At 53.5% G+C, this 24,148-nt stretch overlaps 6 protein-coding genes across 6 annotated transcripts; 2 read left to right on the forward strand and 4 right to left on the reverse strand.

Moving 5' to 3' along the window:
- Positions 1–5,373: 5,373 nt before the first annotated feature.
- Positions 5,374–7,689, reverse strand: J4E78_009014 (uncharacterized protein; the record flags this gene model as incomplete). The annotated part of the gene is made up of 4 exons (XM_049369612.1): positions 5,374–6,075; positions 6,326–6,779; positions 6,832–7,581; positions 7,640–7,689. The coding sequence occupies 4 exons, from the start codon at positions 7,687–7,689 to the stop codon at positions 5,374–5,376; spliced, it is 1,956 nt and encodes a 651-aa protein (XP_049218573.1).
- Positions 7,690–12,087: 4,398 nt separating this feature from the next.
- J4E78_009015 (uncharacterized protein) lies at positions 12,088–14,586 on the reverse strand (the record flags this gene model as incomplete). The annotated part of the gene is made up of 3 exons (XM_049369613.1): positions 12,088–13,980; positions 14,027–14,391; positions 14,442–14,586. 3 exons carry the CDS (start codon positions 14,584–14,586, stop codon positions 12,088–12,090), a joined length of 2,403 nt encoding a protein of 800 aa, XP_049218574.1.
- An 808-nt stretch (positions 14,587–15,394) lies between these two features.
- Positions 15,395–16,310, reverse strand: J4E78_009016 (uncharacterized protein; the record flags this gene model as incomplete). Its single annotated transcript, XM_049369614.1, has 2 exons — positions 15,395–16,039; positions 16,092–16,310. The coding sequence occupies 2 exons, from the start codon at positions 16,308–16,310 to the stop codon at positions 15,395–15,397; spliced, it is 864 nt and encodes a 287-aa protein (XP_049218575.1).
- Positions 16,311–16,508: 198 nt separating this feature from the next.
- Positions 16,509–17,855, forward strand: J4E78_009017 (uncharacterized protein; the record flags this gene model as incomplete). The annotated part of the gene is made up of 2 exons (XM_049369615.1): positions 16,509–16,618; positions 16,715–17,855. 2 exons carry the CDS (start codon positions 16,509–16,511, stop codon positions 17,853–17,855), a joined length of 1,251 nt encoding a protein of 416 aa, XP_049218576.1.
- Positions 17,856–19,064: 1,209 nt separating this feature from the next.
- On the reverse strand, positions 19,065–21,196 carry J4E78_009018 (uncharacterized protein; the record flags this gene model as incomplete). Its single annotated transcript, XM_049369616.1, has 2 exons — positions 19,065–21,007; positions 21,049–21,196. 2 exons carry the CDS (start codon positions 21,194–21,196, stop codon positions 19,065–19,067), a joined length of 2,091 nt encoding a protein of 696 aa, XP_049218577.1.
- Positions 21,197–22,783: 1,587 nt separating this feature from the next.
- On the forward strand, positions 22,784–23,215 carry J4E78_009019 (uncharacterized protein; the record flags this gene model as incomplete). Its single annotated transcript, XM_049369617.1, has 1 exon — positions 22,784–23,215. The coding sequence occupies one exon, from the start codon at positions 22,784–22,786 to the stop codon at positions 23,213–23,215; it is 432 nt and encodes a 143-aa protein (XP_049218578.1).
- Between the last annotated feature and the right edge of the window lie 933 nt (positions 23,216–24,148).

Here is a 24,148-nt window from a genome sequence, read left to right on the forward strand (position 1 = left end):
ATCTAGCCAAGAGCGACAACCACATACTGCAAACCATCGCGCAGATATCTTCAGCATGTACATCTCTACCAATCCATTCGCCAAACCCTGCCGCACTTGCTTTCCCCAAACCCAACATTCCCAGCTTCCAGGCGCTCCGCGGCAAAGTCCCAACTCCCACGCTGAGCTCATCGAAGACCAGGCATGTACCCAAAACGCGCGCGACAGTAAAAATCGGCAACACACATCAACCTTCGCTTGCTAAGCGACGCCGCGGAGCAAATCTGCAAGTCATCACCACAGCCCTACACCGTACTGAATCTCCGTACGACGACCCGTCTATACTCGCTCGACAAGCCACGCTGCGTGTGAAAGCCTCTACAAGGAATCCCCCCCCCTGTCCCGAGTCCGCCCGTGTCTATACCCCATCTACGCGCCATGCGCTCGCTCTTGGCCCGCATACTCACCAGCGACGTGGTCAAGCAGGCAAAAGAAGAAGAAAGAAGAAAAAACGCCTCATTATACCCAGTCTCAAGAAGTTTATTCCCGGCGGCACAACTAGCGGAAGCCCTCCTGCATCCATGTAGAATTGACGTAGAATCTTCGACGGAAAGGGAAAAAAAGGATATAGTAGTGACTGCAGGTCCTAGTTGCATCGGATAAGGGCGAATGTGGGTAAGTGGAGATGGGACGGGAAGGGGGGATGTGTAGAGTGGCTTTTTGCCGAAGATGCCGAAGATGCCGAAGGAGATGTCGTCGTGGTTATTGCTATATATCCTCGCGTGGTTAAGCGACAAGGAACATTATCTGCAAGTCATCACTACGTATATACGGAGAAATGGCTACGCATATACGGAGAAATGGCTACGCCTAATGGCGCTGATCTTTGTGACGTACTTTGTGAATCATGTTCAAACCATAAGCTTTCTCCGCGGCTGCGCGGCTACAACGGGTTCTTTGCTGCGATAGTTATAGAGAGAAAGAATGATGCGGAAATGTCTGATGAGCAGAAAGGGAAGTCGGAACGCAGACTTCGCAGTCCTGGTAAAACGGATAAAAGCGACTTTGACAAGTGGAGATGAGCGGGAAGTGGTACATCTAGAGTGCCTTTACCGAAGTCGCGCAGAAGGCTGAAGAGTTAGTTGCTGAGTAAGAGGTATGTGGCTATGTGTATGTTTGGTGTGAGATGAGGCTGAAAGTCAGTCGACGAGGCATTGGAGGACAGCGGGGCATCGAAGGTACTTCGTTTTTATGTCTCTTGCCACCATCATCCTCTTTTGAACCTTGCAGCAACCGTACTTGCATAACGCTAGATTTCTGCCACGTTCAAGCTTCGTCCCGTCTGCATGGTAATGCAGCTACGCAGATGTAGTCTCCGCGGACGTTGTGTAAGCGGGGAGACGGCATCGAGCCCGAGGATATGTAACGGTGATGCAGGGCCGGGTAAGGAAATAAAAATCTGGTGTAGGTGGTGGTCCGGGGTGGTTAAAGTGAGATATTGAGATGCATGGAATAGGCGAGACCGCTATGACGACAGCGACTTGCATATAAGAAGTATTGGCAACTTGGCTATGGAACTTGAACGGTAAAGTGATTTAATCGGTATGTAAATGCGACGCCTCCCGGGGGTTTGCTTTGATTGGCTTCGGGGTTCCATTGCGAGTGTATAGTCGGACTTGAAGGTGGAGAGTTGAGATCTAGAATGTGTAGTCGTTCTGCGTATCTTCTGTGATGGTTGTTAACTTGCGACAATTCGGGCTCAACCGGCTATTGCTCTATCCTATGTCAGTCTTGAAAAGAAATCACTATACCAGAGAGCAGATGCTACCATATGTGCATGAATTCGACGGGCGACCTTGCCGCTGGCCCAATGACTGTCCTGGGCTCGTATGCTACCATTATCAAAGGAATACCCGACGGGAATAAGTTCGCCAAAAACAATTCCGACAGTATCCATACACGGCAGTGTATTCCCGAGAGGATGTGTAGGAGTGAAGTCGCGTTTGCATCTGAATATGCAGCGTAGATTACATGACCCGGTAATCAGCCACAGCAATCGGATGGTGACTCGCAGCCACCAAAGCAGAATTGATAATCCAGATGCAGGAATAATTCTTATTCGGAGTACACCGATCAGAACAAACTTAACGTTTCCGCACCTCCATCGCTTGGACAAGATTCGGCTCAGCGCATAACAGCCAGGAAGGTGAAGGATCCAGAGGCTTTACTGGCGTGTATCGATAGGACCCTGAACGGGAGAAGGCGATCCGCGCATCCGGATCCTAGGGAACGGAGCTGCGCTTGTGGCACACCGATTGCAGTAGATCACCGCTCGCATTCGCGCGCAAAGAGAACGATTACGATGTATCTCTGCTTATTTTTTTTTACACACATATGCGCGGCGATTGGACGGCAAGGTTGGTTTGTGGCTGCAATTATTGGCCTCGGGATACGATTCCCTTTCCCAACTGCAGCCTTTGCGATCGCGCGTCGCGATGCGCATCCCCAGCCGCGGCTTTTGAAGTACGCGAGGATCGAGTTGGACCATGCCGGATATGATTGGGCCAGGCGTTCTTCGACAACGCAAGGCTCAAAAGCAAAAGGCGTCGTCACGATTGATACCGCGAACCGTCAAAGACTAGGATCACGAGTCCTTTTTCAAGTGCAACGCTGGACGTTTGCAGCCTTGCGCAGCGACGGCGCGCGCGTCCGGTGTAACGGTGCATGCACATGCCAGCCACACGACGTCCCGAAATTCAAGCCGTGCTGAGGTATGCCGCTGCAAGACGCACAATGGCGTGCAGGAAAAGCAACTCGTAGTGTGGTTGCAAGGACAATACTGCGGTTTTTTCTGCCCACTGCCCGGGCAGTTCCGCTGATTCAGCGGTTCAAGGAAGACTCCGCGCCAATGGGAGTGAAGTGAAGCAATTAGACTCCGTCCCGATGTCGCTATGGATCAGATGATGTCTGGGTAGATTGCGAAATGAGTATCCGTTCCGTTGTCGCTGCGCGCAGCAGAAATGTCGCATCGCATCTTGCCGCTGCATGCCGTGCGTTCCATTCCACATCAGTACAATATTGAACAATAATAATTTGTGCAGCTAACCAGGGAGCGAATGGGAGCATCCGGGGATGCACAACTACCACCGCCTGGGATTTCATGTGCCGCACAAGCCAGCCGAGAGCGAGTCAGCGGCCTCTTTACCCGCCAATCAGCGCCTGCATACGTCTTAGTCAGCTGCGCCTACCACATACGACGTAGCGCGAGAGTTGATGCGACGACCTGCAAGTCCGCTGAACGATTGCCATGCTCACATGACTAACCCGTGCGCCGAGACCCTTTGCATCTCCAAGCGCCCAGGGAGGGGAAGTGTGCCCCATTTCGAAGAGCCCGGCGATCGGTTCCTGATCACTCGGCGTGGTCATCACTGGGATGGCAGCGGAGTGCGAAACGTAGCGCTGTGGAATTCGGTCCGACCGGAAAGAAAGCATGGACGAAGGAATGCAAAGAGGGTGGAAGATACCGGTGCATGGGAGGAGCATGGAGTGAGTTGGTATAGTCGCCACTTTGCTACAACAGGAGTAGGGGATTAGAGTTTTTTGCAAACGATGGACCCCCATGGTCGAGCGTCACGACGTCGTAGGACCACGTTGGGCAATTGGGCCAGCTGTAATTGCAGCAAATCTCAACAATGCTAATGCTCAAACCGCCAGTCTCAGACCCAGTGCGTGCGCTGTACCAAACTATGCCCCAAACCTCGCAATACTAACGTGTCGTACGCGACAGCAACGTACGACTAATCGCGCAATCCCTCTGTTCCTCCGTCGCCAGGGCGGGCAAAGGCCACCGGATGATAACGAACTCTAAGACGGCGATTGTCATTCTTAGACGGCGATGCATTTCTCACCATGAGAGACTAAGCCTACCCTTCCCATGGGTTCACGGTCCATCTGATCACGTTGCGCCAAGCCTTTCCGTCGCCGTTGGAGGAGACATGGCCTTTGTTACCAAGACAGGAACGCGCAATCGACTTTCTTCTCGAAAAGACCAAGCCTTTTTCTTCCTTCCCACGAGGCTGACCCGTCCCTGATCCCCAGGGTCCCATCCAACGCCTCCAGCGCCAGAACCGCGACATGGTCCACCCCCGTCCCCGGCCGGCTGTCACTCAGCCAGCACTCGGAGGAAACTTTTGCGAAAAGTGCCTAAGCAAACGCTCCGACGTTAGACGGGCCGACCCCAGAGATAAAGCTTGAGACACTCTCAACGCGAATCGTGTGATTGGTGCCCAGATGGTAAAATGAAAGCCCTGTTGCAGCCCAATGGACATGAGTCGCTACCTTGTTGCATATGGCAAAGTCGCGTGGGATATGGCATGTGGCATGACGACGTGTTTCGCGAGTTTTAACGTATTCGACGTGTCTTGTGTAGCTAAGGCTGCCCAAGTTGCTTCACCACACCTATCATGTTTCGCTATTTTGGAATTGTTTTATGCATAAGCGATTGACTTTACTACAAGCAAGTTGAACGCGTGTACATGATGCTAGGCTGACTAGGGCTCACTTCACCCTATTCTTCCTTGTGAACCATTTATCCGGGTTCGCATACCTTGCTCCTTGAGCTTCATGATCTTCGCTCTGCACGCGTCGGTAGATTCCGAACTCGTGTTGTAATAACGACAGGCCGGGATTGCCATACCCTTCCCTGGTTGCGGGTCCCGTCGAAGCTACACAGCCGCAATAGTGTGCGACCATGTCATGTCAAAACCGGCTTTCCCAGACCTAACCGCCTCGTTCCGCAGTCAATCATTGTCCACCTCCAAGGATTCCGAGTGCCAGTGCTCGTCTCTTGGCTACGCTTTCGTAATCCTCGCGATCGAGAAGGGCGTCCGGGCCATGGCTGCGGTAATCCAGCACATGGATAGCCCTTGACACTTCATCTTGAAGAGGCAAGCCGGTGCTTCGATTAACCCATGGTACACATGTCAAATCGCTTAAAATATCCACGGTGGTCTTAGTCCTGCATGCAAGCTCATCCTCCCGCACGTGTGCTTCTGACACCATGAGCTCCTTCCCGTCGGAAGAACTACCGGAGGATTGACATTCGTAGCTCGTTAGATCGCTAATGACCGGGAATCGCGGTATTCGTGTGCTGAGCCCTGGCAACATGACGCTTTTGGATCTTGTGACATGGCGGTTCAACGTCGTCCGTGTTCCACGTGCTCCTTTTCGAAGCTTTGATCACTCGAAGATTGTAGGGCGGTTGCCGTTGTAAAAGCTGAACGTTACTTGAATGGTCAAAAGCTATACCATGCTACCGAATCTAAAATTGGCCCATTGTCGGGACGGAAACTCCACCGCGCCGTTGTTGATATTCCTACTCTTCAAAGAAAAAAACTATTGCTTGTACATCATAGGGTCGACAGGGTAACTCTGAATAGAAAACCGTGGGTCGTATGCTGTGGCATTAACGCCCATGTGATGACTCTGCATGTGGCCGTGCGAAGTGGGTAATTGCATGGTCGGATGACCTACGAGTTGCGACCCCCGTTGTGCCATTGGAGTCTCGTAGGGGCCCGGTGTCGTGGAAGTGCTCCTAGGAGCTGAGCTAGAAGAGTGGGAATGCGCTGCACTGTGGGAGGAGTCGTACAGGGACATGTCGCCTACGTGCGTAGTAGGTACATTGACCATGGAATGCTGGGTCGTATTGAAAGGGAGTTGGGCTCCAGTCTGCGCGGCCAGTCGACGAATCAGATCGTTGTTAGGATACGAGGGCGACGTTGCGTTCGGGTTTGCCGAGTAGTCGTCGGCGACATTGGAGGGAAGTGTCCCCGAGCCAGTAGAATTTAAGCCGAGCGTCGAAGCGGGAACCGTCTGGGGGAGGTTCAGAGACCGGGGAAGCGGAAGGTTCGGGAGCACTTCAGAGAGCTTGGTGAGCAGTAGAGGGAGGTATCGAGTCTGTCCTCCACGGAGAGTCGATATCAGGGTGAGGAATCGCGATACATAGTCGCGAGGGCCCAAAGCGAATGCGTCAGGCGAAAACGAGGTGCATGCAACGACATCTGCTAGACAACACGCAATGTCGAATAGCTTCTCGATCTGCAGAGCTGTTAGCTAACGTTTGGCGTGACAGATAGGGTAAAACGTGGCAGGGGTATAGGTGGAAGGGACAGTGCTGCCAGTTTGGCTAGTCAGGGCATGGACGTCAGAGATAGACGTTGCCTAGTGCGGCACTAGCGCGATCGAATACAACAGGGATTGTTGCAGCTGGAGATGGAGGGGCTCTAGCGGTGACAATCTCCAAAAATTGGGGGATGATGATGCGGAAAATTAACGGGAAAATACTCACCAGTCCGACGCCGTGCATCTCCATGGCTTGTTGCGAGAATTGATGCGAGATTGTGAGGAGGTCCCTTGCGATTTCGATTGGGTATTTGAATGTGAGGGGGATGTCGTTGGAGACGCTGCTCACAAGACCCTGGCAAACACTAAGCTGCCATGTCTGCGATCGCAGCCATTGTTGAGTTATGCGAATCTGGACTTCCTGGACCTCTGTGCACTCGAAGTATGCTGGTACCGCCTCGGAGAGCTGGGTTTGAATTTGCGTAATCCATGCAGCGCTTGCATGTGTGTTGTGCACTCGGTTCCAGAGGTTGATGTATGTGTCGTCGATAATCTTGAACATGTTGATCATAAGTTCCAGGCCAACGGCAATGGGTCGATCGGAGGGGACCTCGTCCAGCGAAGGAGGGTGGATGGTGGGGTATAATGTGATTGGGCGGTGTTTGTGTAGGGCATAAGTCCTGCGGGCAATTAGCAAAGGGTCTAGCAAGGCGCGTAGGTGTGAAGTCGTACCTCTCAGCGATAAAGAGGAGCCAGTATAGGACGCGCTTGCGCGATATATCCAGAGGGTCGTGTTTGTAAGTCTCCTCGTCGTGCATGCCTAGCAGTTGCGCTTGTGTGGTGGCTTCCCGGAGGTATGCCCATGCTGTGTTCTCGCGCGCAAGTCCAAAGTAGCAACCAGAGTAGAACCATGATGTGAGCACGCTCATCTGGGAGGGGTTCTCGCGGTGGTCGTAGCCTTGTCGCACACGGACGGACTCTTCCAGCAGGACATGGCCGATGCCGACGTTTGACATGTGGGCCATCTCTGGTCGTGGTAGGACGTTGACGGGTGGTTTGTGGTTGGCCTGGATCATGACGTATGCGCATAGTGCGACTACCATGCAATACGCCTCGGTGGAGCGGTCCATACCAACGGCGGCTTCTTGCGCTCTTTGGCGGTGCAGGACGGGTTCTGAGGGGTAGACATGGGCGAAGAAGTATTCTATGCAACTCTCAACGAGAGCGGGGGGCATGAGGCCCGGCGTGCGAGCGAATGTCGAGGATAGTGACCGGCCATCGAAGCCAAGGTCAGTTGGGAATCCGGCAGCAAGTTGGGCATTGCGTTGTGTTTCGCGAAGTTCGGACAGGACTTTGGCACGACTGCCTTTAGGTCCTTTCTTCTGTGGGATGGCATTGTATGTGCATGCAAGGCCAGCAGAGACGCAGTTTTTGCAAGGGGCCGTGCCTTCGCCAATGCACTTTACTTTTCTTCGGTGACAGCTAGAAGTTGATGATGTTAGTGGTGTGGCATGTGAAATGTGTACCGACGGCGACGTACCTATCGCAAGCCCGCTTGACCGGAGCAGTGGTGGTAGGAGTGGAAGCCATGTTGGAGGACAAGCTAGTGTGGGAACGTCTCGTCATCTACTTGATGAGGAATGCAGTCGCCGAGCGGATCCGCTGGTTCCTATTAGTACAACAGACATGTTGCGCCTACACTCGGGGAGATATCATCGAAGGTTCCTTGTGTCATTGTGCTTGAATGAATGCTCATTCGCACCTAGGTAACCTGGACGATTGAAAAGCCCAAGCGTCCAAAGTGCATATTAGACTCAACTAGTTAGCATCACTGCGCGAGTTGACATGGGGGTGATGGTTTGCGAGTCCAATGATCCAGCATGGAGAAGCGGCCTGCGTCCCTGGTTCCACGGCTGGGGAAAGAGTCTGCAGGGCAGCGCGTCGGACGCCGGTCAAACGCCTACCACACGGTCGCAAGCCATGGGGCTTAGGCGGTCTGGTGGGCTGGACCTTGCTTGGAGAAACATCCTAGCCTGACCGCTGGGCATCCTGCAGCGTTGGCACGGGCGGTTCTTGCAAAGCGACGGGAGCTTCGTTAGTGCCTTACTAGGGTGACTGTAACTAGCCGAGATTCCCCCGTTGGGCTGTTATGGGCAGGTATTCCGTAATGGATGTCCCGGGGTTTTTGCGATATATTTTCCAAGTGCTGATGCGGCTCTGGTATGATAAAGGGAACTGTGCACGCAAAATCTGGCATGGGCAAGGACGAGGGGTTCCGTCCGTGAGGCTGAATGGCTCCATGACGGGATGTCAGGCCTCTGAACACTGCTCCAACTGGCGACAAGGCCTCAACTCCGGACTGACCGCTTCCCGAACATCAAAACTGGTACTGACTGGCCATGTCCCACGGGATGGTCATGAAACGGAGCAATGGCGCCGACAGTTGCTCCATACTCGAGAGATTTCATGTACACCTAATTGGCGGTATGGGCCGGTGTTTGCCGCCGCAGTCGTCGTCATGCCACCCAACAGGTACGACAGAGGTCATGCATCTGGTCGGGAGGTAAGGTAGACTGTAGCCATAATCCGAATCCGTATTCGATGGGTAGTTTCAGCGAGGCGCAGCTGCGATGCGTTGGTAAGGTTCGCGGAAAATACCCCTGGTAAGCGTAGCGAGTGAGGGCTGCATGGGATGCCGCATTCGCCACGAGGCGTCGTCGACCATTGTGCTTCTCCGCACGAGATAGCAAACTCAGAGTTTCTGTACTGGGGACAGTAGCGACTCCCTCATGGCTTATATCCTCTTTCCTAAAGGGCCTTTTGCGGTCTCCACCGTCGGATCGAGACAGTCAAGGTTCCGAGATGCTGCCGGCAGCGATCAAAATTGGTTCAACGGCGTCGAGACCGCGAATGAGACACGCTGGACCCGCCTCCAGAAGTAGGTTTGCCACCAGTCGTATCACAGGTACGCCACACGTCATGGCTCGGGAGGCAGCAAGATTGCCCACTGGAAGAAACTCAAAAGTTCGTGAGATGCAGTCAGTCTTGGTAATGGGTGAATAAGCGATGGTGTTGAGGCTTGTTGTAGATCCGGGGCGTTGGCAATGCTATGTATGTACCTTCCCATGTCTATGCTCCGCTAGCGGCTGCGCCATTGGTAAGATTCGTGATGCTTGGCATGAGCTCCGCGGAGGACTGAAGCCAACGTCACTCGTTAGCATGAACATGGCGTTTTGGTGTCTCGAACATGCGATATGGCTCCATAGAGATGGATGTTGGGTCAAAAAGAAGCGGTTTCCTGCGATGACATCATGCAGCTTCATGCATGGTGTGGATAGAACTCTATCCCCCGATACAGAAGGCACAACTGCCCGTCCGATTTGTCGAAACAATGTAAGGCCATCCGTCTATGGTGGTTGAGTCATGGATCGTGAAAAGGCAGATCAGAAACTAGATACGGCAATACCTCCGGCACATCATTGTGAGGTTCGTACGAGGTACAACGCGGGAAGAGTCAGTGCCCTGAGCTCAGGCTGCACATCACAGGTAAGACTCAGCGTACATCGTCAGACGGGTTGTTTGTACATGGAATGATCATCATGACCTTTGCATATCTTGTTTGAACGTCAGATGTTACCGACTGTACGACGACTGTGTCTTCAGTCAGGTACGCACAGTATGGAGTCCATCTACCAACTTGCTTTGCTAATACCGAGTCTTCCCTTAGTGCTATGTATCGAGAAAAGCACCATGGCATCTCCGAGACGCCCTCTTGATGGATGAAGAGACTTGTTGACAAGTGATATGACTAGAACAGCACATCGCAGTACCGTGGATACGAACGGAGACGTACCAGTTCAGACTCTGTCGGCAAATCAGCGCCATTCCAAGGTTACACACCCAACCACCCAATGTACCGCTTACAACCGCTACAATCGAGTTATCACGAGACGAGTGCGATCGCAAGACGCCTGGGAGAGCATACTCACAGTTACCGATAGAGCTTTGAGACTACCAAGGTACCTATGCAGCAATCACGCCACCACATCACAAGTCTATTCGTCAAGGGAACAACAGCCGTCTCACCACCAGTGACTGGATTGGGGTAAGTATCCTGCGCAGAAATGTTGCCTTGCATTTCTATTCGCGCGGTGGACGCATCACTCGGACTCCGCGGTGGCCGAGCGGAAGAGTACCGTCTTCTCCAACTTCTCACCAACACCCAAAGCACCTTGGTATCTTTCACCACAATCACGGCATTCACTCCCGAAATCTGAAACAAGTAAGCGAAGTACCAACCTAATCTTTCTGACATCTCGCCTAGATCCGTCTACCCGTACAAGCTTTCGTTGGAAAGTCAAATACATGATAGAGATTGAGATCGTCGATTTCCAAACACTACTCATCCTTCCAACTCCCAATTCTCACCGGTCTACATAGGTACATAGTCAACTGGGCTTCACCAGACTAGCTCTAACTTCGCATCTTATCTGATCAATTGCTGTGATGAATGTACCGGTGCTGAGATGCAGACACTACGATACTATCTAGGTAAATAACACAACATAGTCTCGTGATGCTCGTCCATATCCTACGCTCACCCATCACATAAGAAGTACAGACTTTCCAGAATTACACTCGAGGGCTTGCAACAGCCCCTCATAAGCCACATCAATCCACACAGCAATACCTAGGTATTACCCATTCTTAGTCAAGAACATCAATCATCAAATATGTCGTCTTTGCAAAGCTTGATTCCGTAGTGTAAAGCTCGCACCGGCGTTCCATACTTACAGGGTAAGGGGGTATGACTGGATTCAATATATCGCAACCATCGTTCTCAGTACAGTTCCATCTCAACAACCAAATACATAACGATCATGTGCTGCTGCTGCTGCCTAGAAGAATGATGGAAGAAGAACACCGCGCACTAACGCTCACTCTTCCAGTCTTCATCGAAACCCATATAAAGTCCTCGCGCTTCCTTCTAGGTGCCTAGCTGAGAATCAGTCAATAGGTATGGTCGAGCCTGGTAGCTGAAGGCAGCACACATCTCAACCCACATAGTTCGTTGTGCTTTTCCACGACTAATTTCCAGTTGAGCCATTCCATGCCAACGCTCGAACATAAGTTGCGTGTTGCCCTCTCGTCCCATCACACCTCTTCATTGCTTGTAACTAGAGAAGAAGAAAAATTGCCAACGCCGTCTATCCACATACTCTTCTGTATATATGCTACAAAGGAGAAAAGAAAGACCCAATGAACATAACAATAACAACACAACCCATACACCGAATTATAGTGTCAAAGTCTTTTCGCTTGCTAAAATACAGCTTCGGTGACGAAAGCCCAGACAAGATCAGGCCCCAGTCTGCGTCAAAGGCGAAGTTTCTTGTTCGCTGAAATTACTAACTTACACAACATTCCACACTCCCCGCCTCTCCACCACTTCCTCCACCACCTCCTCCATTACGCAATAAAATACCGTATTACATCATACAAAGCGAATACCATGGAGCATACTACACCATCATACATATATCACTCAACATCCCCACTCTCTCATCACACCACACCACATCACACCAACTATCATATCAAACCCCACTTCCAACAAACATCACTCAACCTAAATCACTGAACCGCCGAAACATGCAAAGCTTCTACCACGCCGAAGCGCGTACGGATCCATTTATACAAAAAATCACACAGCTATGCTCAATCTATTTACTTCCATTCATCATCCATTCCATACCATTCTCGCAACGTAAACATGCCATGCCATAACGCTTCCAAACCCGCCCAAAGCAGGCCAAGCTCACAAAGCAAGACATCAATCGCACAAAAACAGGGCTAAAACAACCCACAAACGCCAGAGAAATGCCAACCAAACACGCTATATCAGCAACCATGCATCGTCTCCAACCTTTTTTCCCTTTTCTACCTCACCACCTCAACCACCTTCAAATACCGCGGAGTCAACCACCATCACGAAAACTCAACGCGACTCCCCCCCAACCTCGCCTGCTTAGCCTGCGCCCTTTCCGCCCTCCGTCTCCTCCTGTTAGAATCATAATTACTAAGATCCGTCTCAGTCCCATAAACCGGACTACTCAGCACCGTATCCGCGGCCGCAGGAATAGGAGGCGGAGGAGGGAAGCCGGCTTGCTCAGGCGCGAGATGCTGTTGCTGGCCATTACCGAACATCGGAGGTGGACCAGGTGGAGGCGGAGGAATATTGGCTTCAGGCATGCGCAAGGTGCTCGAACTGGGCATGGGCATAGGAGGAGGAGGAGCAGCAGCACCAGACTGTTGAGCCATTTCCGCGGCTTGAGCAGCTTCCATGGCTTCGGTTCTGCGCCAGCGGTCGCCGCCGACGCCGCTCATGGAACTTACGCTGCCGGCGCGGTTTTTGCGCTGGCGTTCGCGGCGGCGGGCTTCGCGTTCGGCGGCGGCTTCTTCTTCGTTGAGGCGGCGGAGGGTTACGTGGCGGCCGTCGTTGTGCATCTTGACTTTGACGGATACGGGAGGGGAGGCTACGTCGTCTCTGCTGCCGCGGCGTTCCCGTTTGGTGGGTGAGCCGGCAGAAGTGACTGTAGCTGCCGCAGCTGCACCAGCGGGTATTATTGGAGCGTCTCCCGTGCGGCGTCGGCTGTGGTGACGGCCTCCAGGTGAGTCGTAAGCTTCGGAACCGGAATCTGACAAGACACTGTAGACACCGGCGCGAGGGGGACGACTGGGGTTGGGCGTGACGGTAGAATCCATGGGTCGAGATGGGCGCTGCGCTACTGAGGGCGTGATACCGGTCATGTCGCTCTCAGACAGAATGGTGGACGGCGGTCTATGGCCTCTCCTTGGAGGTGCTCCATCACCCGTGTACTTCTTGCGGCGTTGGCTGTTCATGCGGGCGACCCGTTCCTCTTCCAGATCTTGTTGTCTCATCTCTTCCACGCGGTCGTCTTCCTTCTTCTTGCTGCGTTTGCTGAGAGAATGCTTCAGGAAACCGACGACTCCCATGGTAGCAACACCCTCCTTTAGTCCATACTGTCGATCTCTAGGCCTCATCTCAGTTTCTTCGCTGAGGCTTGTCCGGCTATCGAAAGAGTCAATGGATGTAACACTTCCATTCGTGCGGTGACCAGGTCGCATAGCACTTCCAGACAAAGCCGATGCTTGTGGGTTGTCTCGACGCCAGTCGTTTCGACGGTTTGCTGGAGATTCGGGTGCCCTTCCTTCTTCGAGCCTGGAGATATCGGTCTGAGTGACTTCGGATGGTCCCAACGGGCGGCTGTAACTGAAGTCGCTCCCTGTCTCGGTCGGAGGATGTTTTGGTTTGCGATTGAATAGTTTCTTGACGGCGAAAATACCACCAGCTGCAGCCCCAACTCCTAGGAGCTTGTCCTTCCATGTGGAACCTTTGTTGCCATCGGCACGGTATTTTTCATCGCTCAAGTACGATTCAGTGAACTCAGAGTCGGCGACGCGAGAGCGGGAATCACGGCGGGACCGAGAGTCGGGTCGGGAACTCAGAACTGTGCCACCGTGCCTGCTGCGGGTGCGGCTTCGAGATCGTCTTGACCCCAGCGCGGCTAATCCTGCACCGGCTGCACCGGCTGCTGCGAACTTTCCAGCGCCAGGGCCTCTGCTCGTGCGTCGACTTATCCTGGTACTGTATGAGCGGTCGGTGATGTAGGTGCTACGGTCATCAAAGTCCATCTCGGGCTGGGTCCTGTAGGAGAGGACGAAGTAGAGGATGACTAGGATGAAAGTCCACACTGCGAAAAGGATGAACAAGGCCAGTGGTGACCCGTATAGTGTCAGGCCAAGTGGGATCTGAGCAAGTCCAAGCAGTGCAATAGTGCGGCCTAGCCATTGATGAACCTATAAATGTTAGTCTTTCCCGTAGCTGTGCATGTTGTTCACTTACCATAAGCTTGAGAGGGATCTTGAATCGCTCCTTGCCCTTTTCTAGCTTGTGAATAAGAGCGCCACCAAGAAATTGGACCATAACGAGAGTGTATAGCGCAACGCCGATGCCGTGGTGAGGGTTGGTCAAAGATCTCTCGAGGCCAACAGCTTGGAAGCTGCAGACGATGGCAGCAGTCGAGAGTAGGACTGCTGCTACCTGCAACCAGATGTGGACTCGCAGGGCGGTTCGTGGGTTGCGATGGTAGAAGCGAGCCATGAAGATAGCTGCGGGTATTACGAATAGGAAAGCAATGACTGCTAATACGCCGTGGGCTATAATGAGAGCCTTGTAGCTGGCCATGCTGCGGAAGCGATTGCCCATGCCTGAATAGTCAGTCTCTGTATTCTTTTTTTTAAACAACAAAGATTCTTACCATTCAATCGCATCGTCTCAAAGTTCGGGGCTTGCAAGTTGGGCAGCAGAAAAGTGTTGCGCTGCGAGTCCCATGTGCCATCTCCCACATGCATCGTGGCCGAGTCGTAGACGCTCGACCCGGGGTCTGAGAGTTGATTCGACATTATCGCAATAATGTTCCGTTTCGCGCTCAATGGCCAATTTCTTCAGAACAGTCGTCAAGTAGGTGCGTAAGTCGTTAAACACACCAGGCTGACGGACGAGGTAACGACTGAAAACCGGATTCTCGCTAACAACGCAGGCAAGCAACAATACGTGGAAACAGAGAGTCGTAACGTCGTGACAGGCGTAAGAATAGCGAAAGTAGGCCGGGACGGGGTGGTATAGTCGTGCAGTCGTGTAGAGCGTGTCCGGTTGGACAGCTCGCGGTGGTGGGGGAACGTCAGCTCCTGGCGCCGTGCAATGGACGTCGTTGGGAAGAAGCGGTTTCCGTGACTGCAGGGAGCGAAAGTATTCTCTTCGGTGCTGCAGCTGCAGATGTCACGAAAGGATGGAATCGGTAGCCAGCTCAATTAGCTCGTCGAGGGCTCCACCAGCCGCATGTTTATGGGTGGAATGGCCTGGCAACGTAATCGATAGGTTGAAGGGCGGTGAGTGGCTGGGGCCGGCCAACCACAGCCCGCCGCACCCCTGCACCCAGCCGCCCAGTTTCTGAGACGACTCGAATTTCTGGTTTCCGAGGCCGATTGATTAGCTCGGCGCGCTGCTCTTGGGCGCGCATGCGCTGGCAGTGAGGCGGACCGTCGCTAGGCCTTAGGGGACTTGTTCAAGCACCGTGTTCGCAGTTGCATGGCCACGAATGAGAACACGGATTAACACGAGTTGGATCGCGCAGAGAAAAAGTCGTTTCATGCAGTGGTATCTCGAGTCCAAACGCCGTAACAAGCCCAACACACGCTCACCGCAAGGACGTCATCCCTCAACATCCAACATGTCCCTTAGCGCCTTTTCAGACGCTCGGAGCCATCTGCCTCTCTCTTCTAGTTCATCTCCGATTCCACCGCCCTCTTCCTTCCGTCTCCGGGCCTCTCTAGCTGCCGCCACGGTTCCCTGTTTCTGAGTCTCCAGCGGCCTCAGCTCACGCTCCAGCTTCTCCAAGTCTCTGGTTCGGTTCGGGATGGTAGCCTGCAGACTTGCGATCTGCGCATTCAGGGCTGCGAGCTCCGCCTCCCGTTCGCTGAGTACCCGTTGAGTTTCTGGAAGTGGGAGAGACAGCTCAGGGTTCGTCGAGACTGGTGTTTGCTCGTGCTTCAGTTGCTCAATGGTCGCTTCCAGGCCTGCAATCTCAGCCGGAAGTGACTCAAGCTGTTGCGTGCGTAGTTGGAGACCCTCATAACGCAGTGCGAGCTCTTTCCCCTTGTCCTCCAGCTGCTTCAAGATCTCAGCTACCTCCAGCTTGCGCTCCTTGAGCTCTGCCTTCAGACCCAGTATCTCCTTTTCCTTCTCGTCGTTCTCGTGAGCGTCGACCAGGCGGGGTGGGTTTTCCGTTATGCTGCGCAGGAACTTCTCCTTGGTGACCTGCTCGACGTAGCTGAAGCGTAGCTTGCTGAAGAGTTCCTGCAACAATGTTAGGCCTGTATCTCTCTCATGACGTTTCGAAGACGCGTACTTTGTAATGTAGTAAGTCAGCCTCGAGGGCAGCCGGGTGAGTGTCGCCATTCTGCTCGCTGTCCTCCGACGCCGCCGAGTTGCGCTTCTTCGCGGCCTGTGGGAGATCCTTTGGCGACAGTGTTTCTGCAATAGCCAAGAGCTTGAGTGACTTTGACTGCTGCAACTGCTCCAACACTGCTGCTGGTGTTGGCGCTGCCGATTTCCGCTTGGGTCCCATTGTATCTGTTGCAAATGAAATGGAGGATTGAATGTTTGTTTGGGATCGCGAATGCCCGCGTAGGGCTGAGTTCCCCGCGGCGACTACCGCATGCAGCTAGCACGGCTCACCGCGTGGAATGATTTCACATGGCCGCCCGGGATCTCAAGGTCAGACTTCTGCGACCCTTCCTCTCCACCCCAACAACAGTCGCCCACCATGGCCAGGGACCTGAACGACGACGCGTACATCGCAGAGCTGCTGAAAGAAGATGCAAAGAAGGCGACCAAGACATACGAGCTCGTTGGCATCGATGCCTTCAACCCGAGGTGCGTCATGAGCCTCCGTACACGCTGTGCAGTCGCATGAGCGTTGAAAGTACATGAGCACTCCATTATGAGAATGCTCGTGCTAATATACTATAGGATGAAGTCTCGCGCACCTAGACCGAACAAGGGCTTCCTGCAACACCTCATCCGACAGACTGACAGCCACAACTCTGCGCTCCTTGCCAAAGAGGCCGCCGAGTCTCGCGCCCGACTCAGAATGATGGATCGGGAAAAAAGACAGGCGGCAGAGCAAGGGGACGCATGGGCGCCAAGCCGACGCGATGTCGAAAGCGCCGGCAACCAGGGACGATTGGCGCCATCAGGAAGCGACGTCGACCGATGCGAAGCAGAGTCAAGCAGACGACAAGATCGCAGCAAGGATGAGGATAGGCATACGAGGAAGCGCAGAGAATTAGCCGCAGCGCTTTCAAACCCGATATCTCGCCGGCATCGAGACAGAAGCAGAGATGGACACAGACACAAGAGGAGACACGATAGTGAAGACGAAGACCACTCCAAACGCAAACGGAGAAGATCAAAGTCGCCCCGAGACAGATCGCGTAAAGACAAATACGGCAAAGAGCAAGAACGCTACAAGCCCCGGGGAAGAGACCACAAGGACCGCGAGCACGCACGGCGCACATCGCACAGCCGAATACCTTCACGGTCACGATCACGATCACCTCATTCCTCAAAGCACAGAAAACACAGCCGACACCGCGACCGGACTCGCTCCCTCAGCCCAAAACGCAAATCCGCCACCTCCAAACCGCCCAAACCCAGCCGCCACCCCACCAAACGCTCCCCCTCCCCAGCATCCTCCTCATCCGACCCCCTCGAAGCCATCGTCGGACCCCTCCCTCCCCCGCGCTCACCGCCCGTCCGCTCCAAAGGCCGCAACGCGTACAAACCGCAGAACGGCGGCATCGAATCGCGCTTCTCCTCCACCTACGATCCCACCACAGACGTGCGCCCGGCATCCGACGTAGAAGACGACTGGGGCGACGCACTAGAAGCACTGCGTGACCGAGCGCGCTGGCAGCAACAAGGTGCCGATCGACTGAAACAAGCCGGGTTTACGGATGATCAGGTGAGGAAGTGGGAGAGAGGGGATGTGCAGGGGGAGGAGGACGTGGTGTGGAGGAAGAAGGGGGAGGGGCGGGAGTGGGATAGAGGGAAGGTTGTTGATGAGGAGGGGGATGTGGAGGTTAGGGCTGATTTTGGGAGGTTGAAGTGATGATATGATCGAATCCATTTTGCAGGAGGAAGTTAATCGGTATTCCAAGATAAGGAAAATTGTCTTTCACGTTCCTGTTCCGTCTCCGACTCCAATCATTACTACCATCCCCATCCCCATCTCCATCCCCACTCCTTCCTCCTCCTCCCCCTCCCCTCACCCAATCCACCCTACATACTCACTCCCAATGCCTACCCACCAACCCCATCTTCCTCCCATCCACTTCCTCCTCATAACTCGCACTATCCGAATCCGTATCCGGGAAACTCAAATCACTCCTTAGAGTCTCGACGTCCGCTTTGTCGCCTACGACTGTCGTGTCGTCGTCGCCGAAGGAGTAGCGTGGGTTGCGGGGGGCGGGGCGTAGGGGAGGGGGACGCGAGCTTGACGCATTGTTGTTGATGTCGGTGGGGTGGGTGTTGTAGTTGGTGGTGTAAGGGTTGGGGTTGTGTTGGGGTATTGGAATCTTGGGCGGCGGCGGTGGTGGTGGTGGTGGTGGCACCGGACGACCAGCGTACGTATCCGGATAACGATGATGAATGCCTTGTGGTGAGCGCGGGAGAACGTCGAGTTCCACCGGATAAGGCGGATACCCTGTCATACCATTATGACTCGAATCCGGCATCCTCGCTGGCATATTATCAAGTTCAACCGCCCTCCTCCTCTCCCCTTCCTCCCTTCCTGCCCCAACCCGCCCAACCTCCTCATTCGAACTCGAGAACCCGGACCACAACCTCGGTATCCCATCATTCCCATCCCCATTTCTTCTCAGCACAGCATCCAGAGGACCACTGATAGTGAGCTGCTTTCCCGCTTGCTCCTCTCCCGGCGTTCCGCTTGTGCCGTCTAGGAAATTTCCTTTGTGAGGGGTCCTGATGAGGAAGGTTGCTATGAAGACGAGGGCGAGGGAACCGAGGAGGGCGCTGATGGCGAGGGAGGCGGGTTCGACGCTGGGGGTGTGGGGGGAGGGGAGGAGGGCGGGAGGGGGTAAGAGATAGAGAGTGGGTTGGGGGGTGGGTGGTGTGGAGGACATGGTGAGGATTGCAATAATACTAATATATTAGGGTGGTAGAGTAATATTCAAGCTGCTGAAATTGTATGTACGGAAGAGGAAGTAGGAAATATATGTATACCCCTCAGCAACAACTACTTGCAAACGCCGTACCATGCACTTCACATAATCATCCCTAGACATCCCCCTTCACAGCATCAACCACTCTTGACAGCACGCTGGCCAACCGCCGTAGCCTCGACATCCTCCTGCAACGTCCTTGTCTGCGTTTCCTCAGACGCCTTCCCACTCCCCTTGCGCTTTCTCAACTCTGCCATGGAGATGGGTGGTTTCGCCTTCCTCACCTTCTCGTCAGACGAACTCATCTTGCGCATCTCTGATTCCAACTTCATCGCTAAACGCTGTAGTAGCCATTGGGGTTCGGACTGGTTGCCCATGAGCGGACTACGGATGCCAAGCCAGCTCCAAGCACGCTTCTTCCCATCGTCCGCAGAGCCGATATCAGGAGCTTCGCCATCATCGTGCTTATGCGGAGTGTTGGCTTTGGGCTGGCGGTGGTGCGAAGGATCGTTTTCGTCCTGGCCGATTAGACGCAGGTAGTACTGCCATTCGTGGTACTCGTATTGTTTTGACGATGAGCTTTCGACGTCTTTCATTAGCTTGCGGACTTCTTTTGCGAGGACGAAGTGGTAGAAGCGGATGTCGCGTTCGAGATAGTCGCCATGTTCGCCGGCCTCTTCCGCTTTGCCTAGCTCTTCTTCTTCAATGTATGCTGCTAAGCGGTCCTCAATGCGGTGTTCGGTAGGATTGGTGGAGCCTGTCTTTTCTTCTTCGCCAATCTTGCCGGATCTGATGCGCGTCCATCCGACTTTGAGTGCGGCGCTGAGCCCTTCCTCGTCTGGTAGGACGGTGAGCGAACCGAGCCAGATGGTGAAGTCCTTGAAGGCTTTGATGACTGTGTCGCCCATGTTGGAGATGAGGATAGTTAGTGTGGGTACGGCGAGGAGGCTCCAGAAGACCATGAAGGCTTTTCCGGCATTGCTTTCGACAACGTAGTCTCCGTACCCGATCGTTAAGAGCGAGACGTAGGCGTAGTAGAGGGCGACGAAGTAGCTGAATCCTTGCGGCTTTTCGGAGTACATGAACACTAGAGCGCCCAGGAACCATAGTAGCATTGCTGCTGTGGTTGATAGGGCTAATGCGGTGTATCGCCTCTTGCGCTCGGATAGTGTTTGCACGCGGCGCATGATGTGGAATTCCTGCTCTCGCCTTTGGGCTTCTGTCAATCCTTTCGAGGAGAACTCAACCTTCTCCCATAGTGAGATGCGGATTGTTTGTGTGTCGCCATCGATAGACTTGAGGACCTTTTGTCTCTTGACCTCCATGAAGCGAGCAGCCATCTTCTGCTTTCCATGCTCTAGAATAAGAGATCGAATAGAACCAATGACCAAACCAACTGTGACTAGGCCACCAATTGCATATGGAATGAGGAGTGAGCGGCCAGTATGCGTTTTAGGCACAAACTCCCCGCCGAAACCTATTGTAAGAAGGGTAAAGTTGGCCCAGAACACGGCATCCAGGAACATCCAGCCTTCCACGTAGGAGAATATCAGAGCGCCGATAAGCAGGTAGACCATGAAAGCGATGGTCTGCAGCATCAACGTCCTCTGACTGGCCGTCAGCCGGAAGTCTCTAGCGTAATGGCCCTTCCACGCCCCGAAAGCCGTAAAGGCCATAAGCGAAGCGATAATGAAGTAGATACCCGCAGCGATGATAGCGTAGTAATACGCTTGGCTGAGAGCATGTTCTTCCATAGGCTGAATCCGGAACACAGATGACGAAGCGACCCCCACGAGCGCCATCAAAAGGAATCCAGCAAGATAGAAGCCGATGATAGTGATAGGTTGCGCAATCTCAAACGTCAGTCTTCTTGACATGTTGAGCAGCAAACTGATATTTGCACTCAGAGCAAAGACGAGCGAGACGGAGTTGACCGCGATAAGCCATTTCGGATCCGTAATCTTCGAGCCGTGTCCCTCGTCGCTTCCAGGCGGAATGTACACTCTCCATTTTTCAACGAGAGCGCAGATGGAGAAGCCGTTGGCGATGGGGCCGAATGTTCCTGCTATGAGGGGACTCGCTGTGGAGGCAAACCACCATTGACTGAGTTTGTCAGCGTACGTAAAGCGATGTCGAGGCACTGGGCGACATAACTTGGATCGAGATATTCCCGCTCTTCCTGCTCGGCTTGTTCGTCTTCGTCGTGGACTGTGTCATTAACATCTTGCGCTGCCGCGCCTGCTGGCTCGTCGAGGCCGGGGTCGTTCATTGCCAGTCAATTGGTAGTGTGGTGAAGACTGCAGTAGACAACAACGAGTCTGGGTGCATGTTGTACAAAGAAGAAAATGGAATCTGGAGATCTGGAGATCTCCTGCAGGTATGTGCACGAGGGGCGTGCATGTGAGATAACCAAGATGTGCGGGTTGTCGCGTGGACAACGCCAGGGAAGTCAGGGAGTGATGACGTATGTCTCGCTAACTTTATCAAGCCACCAATTCCGGGTGGCTTCAAGCACAACATCAGAAAAAACTAAACGTAGAATTATCACGATGGACGGTGGAATGCATTGGTATGATGTACTGTTAGAATACCATGTCGGCCCGAAATTCATAGGGTGACGACTTTGTAGAAGCTCACCTAAACTACATGCGTGACAGCCTCGCGTTTAGCGGCTGACTCGGCTACATGTTTAGCTCTCTAGGCATTCGTACGTGTGTGATGCCCAACGTCTTTTTGTGGAACTATGCTGTAGATCTTATGCAGCAATCCACAAGCGTTAGATAATGAGCTCGCCTTTGAGCTTGACATTGCTCGCCAGCCGATTGCACGCTACACAAGTAGAAGCTTACTGTGTCGACGGGATACATGTCAGAAGGAGAAGCAGAAGGCATAGCCCCTAGGAATGTTGGAAGAATGTATCCAAGGAACAGTGGATGTAGACTTGAGCAAGTGACAACACAGGGGACTATGTGACTATATATACATGCGGGCACTGTGACTTGGCCCAGCATATCAGAAGATCGAGGGGCGTGCTTTACAGCGATACTTCTTACGGGCTTCACTAAGGACAGTCTGTCGAGCTCGAGGACATTTACCTTCTCCAATTGCCATACTATGACTCGGACAGCTAATAAGCGGGCTGGCTGTTTGCTGTATCTCCGCCTTGACATCTCAATTGTTTGTTCAAGTCCATGCTCGTTGGATGATCGACTGTCTCGAGAGACAACAGGTGAGCATGACTCGGCCTGCTGCTATCTTCCTTCGCGACCTCGTTGAAAAGCGGTTCCGTCTGAGGCGTGTCGCAAGCTGGGGACATCGATCGGTATCCGAGGACTGCTTTCGAAGAGATGAACTGGCTCAATGAGCAAGAGGGATCTCGGAGGCGCCAGCGGCTAGCGGCGTCGCATGCACTGCTCCCAAGAGGTGGCAAAGTACAAGGTGATGGGGTGAGTGCGGAGGTGCAAACAGATCGTCCGAGCATTCCCAGGCAAATCTGCCTGTTGCTTCGTGCTCCTAACACAATCACCGCACCACCCTCAACGCCACCTTTATAATAAGAACCCCAGCTACCGACACATAAGTACCCGTAAGTTTCTCAATGCTCTTCGACTGTCTCGCAGTCGCCTCGAGGTATTCGATCAGACCACGGTCGCGCCATCGCGAGCATACACACGCATGACGGCGGGGTAGCAGTCTACCTATGACTACAATGCTACCTGCTTTGGGGAGAAGCTCAAGAACATTGAAAGACTCAATAGCATACTGACTTATAATAAGAGATATATCTGCATTGCACGTCTCCGCCGCGGTAAGCTTCAATCCCCGCCACTGTTGACTAACGCTGACGTAATATTAGATGGACAACTCGAGATCTTCCGCGCACTACGGCTCTATGTTTCTCGGTGGCAACCGTCTCGTCGACGGCAAGACCAAGCGCTTCGACCTAGGCGGCTTCGAGCCTACCAGCGTCACCCTCGCAAAGAGGGAGGAACGACAGAAGGCGGAACAAGAGAAGGCGGAGCGAAAGAGGGCAGCGGCGAAAGAGGCGGAGAAGGTGGTGGTGAAGAAGGCAGCCCCTACCGTCCCCAAGGTCAACGAGCGATACCCGCCGCATCTTCTTGCAGAGGTGGAGAAGAAGCCGGTTCCCGACGGCCCCAGGGGTGACGAGCAGTACATGCCGCTCCGTCCTGGAGAGTCGCTGTGGGATCCGAGCATAGATCCACGCCGCTACAGCAACCTCTTGGGAGGCTGGGGCAAACCGCCTGCAAAATGGAGGCGCAACAAGTAAGCCCAATCCACATCGACTTGAAGGAAGTCAATGCTTTTCCATTGATGGAGACAACATCCTCTTGGAATACACATAACAAACAAAGCTGACAAACTTCTAGTTGAACGAAGCATACGGGGGGGTTCTGGAGCAGAGAATGGGACTTCCGGAACGTCCTGTATCCTTCGTCATCTCAAAGGACTGTTGACGACGACTTGGACTTCGCGGCTCACATTGCAGTGGCCGGCTTCCAACATGACAGATGTGAGAGATGCTCTCTCGTGTAGAGAGAGAGAGCGCGCATCACCATGGCTGTGTGTCCGTGTTATTCCCCACCTCTTCAGGCGTATAGCTTCGCATGTCGGGCTAGAGACCTACGCGTGAGGTACTCCTATGGTGTGGGCTCTTCACCAAGAAGTTTCGGTCGCTCGTGAGGCGGCGTGTGCCATTATGGCGAAGAGATTTTTGTATCTCGCAGTACAGTAATCTGATACTTCGTCGCTCTGGTCGCTGGAGTCTATGCAGCTACGTGGTGTCGTCGGTACGTTGGAGTACTCCTGAGACTCGTGTGCATTTTCGGCGCTACATCTTTGCGGCACAGCTCTGTCTATCAGTTAAGTCCCATCGTCCTGCTAAAGCCTCTAGGTGTCTATGGCCGTCGACAAGGCACTGCCGATGCAGGTGGGTTTGCGCGTCTAAGTCAGCGCTGTGGCTGCTGTCGAAGCTGCGGTCGGCAGTGTCGAGATCGCGCAAAGAACAGCGGTGTAGTGAGGGAATACTGTGGGTTCTATCGTAGGGCACGCGTCCGACGCGTATTGCTATCGTGTACATGGTCGTAGGGCGGCGATCGTGGGTAGAGCGATCGAGGGGCTGAGGAAGCTGCGGAGGCTGCGAAGAAGTCTGTCAGTAGTGCCTTCCCCAATGCGCCGCAGAACGTATAGCTGACAACGACCA

This window comes from Alternaria triticimaculans (assembly GCF_023758025.1).
Source record: "Alternaria triticimaculans strain BMP 0046 chromosome Unknown scaffold_18, whole genome shotgun sequence".
Classification (NCBI taxonomy): Eukaryota; Fungi; Ascomycota; class Dothideomycetes; order Pleosporales; family Pleosporaceae; genus Alternaria; species Alternaria triticimaculans.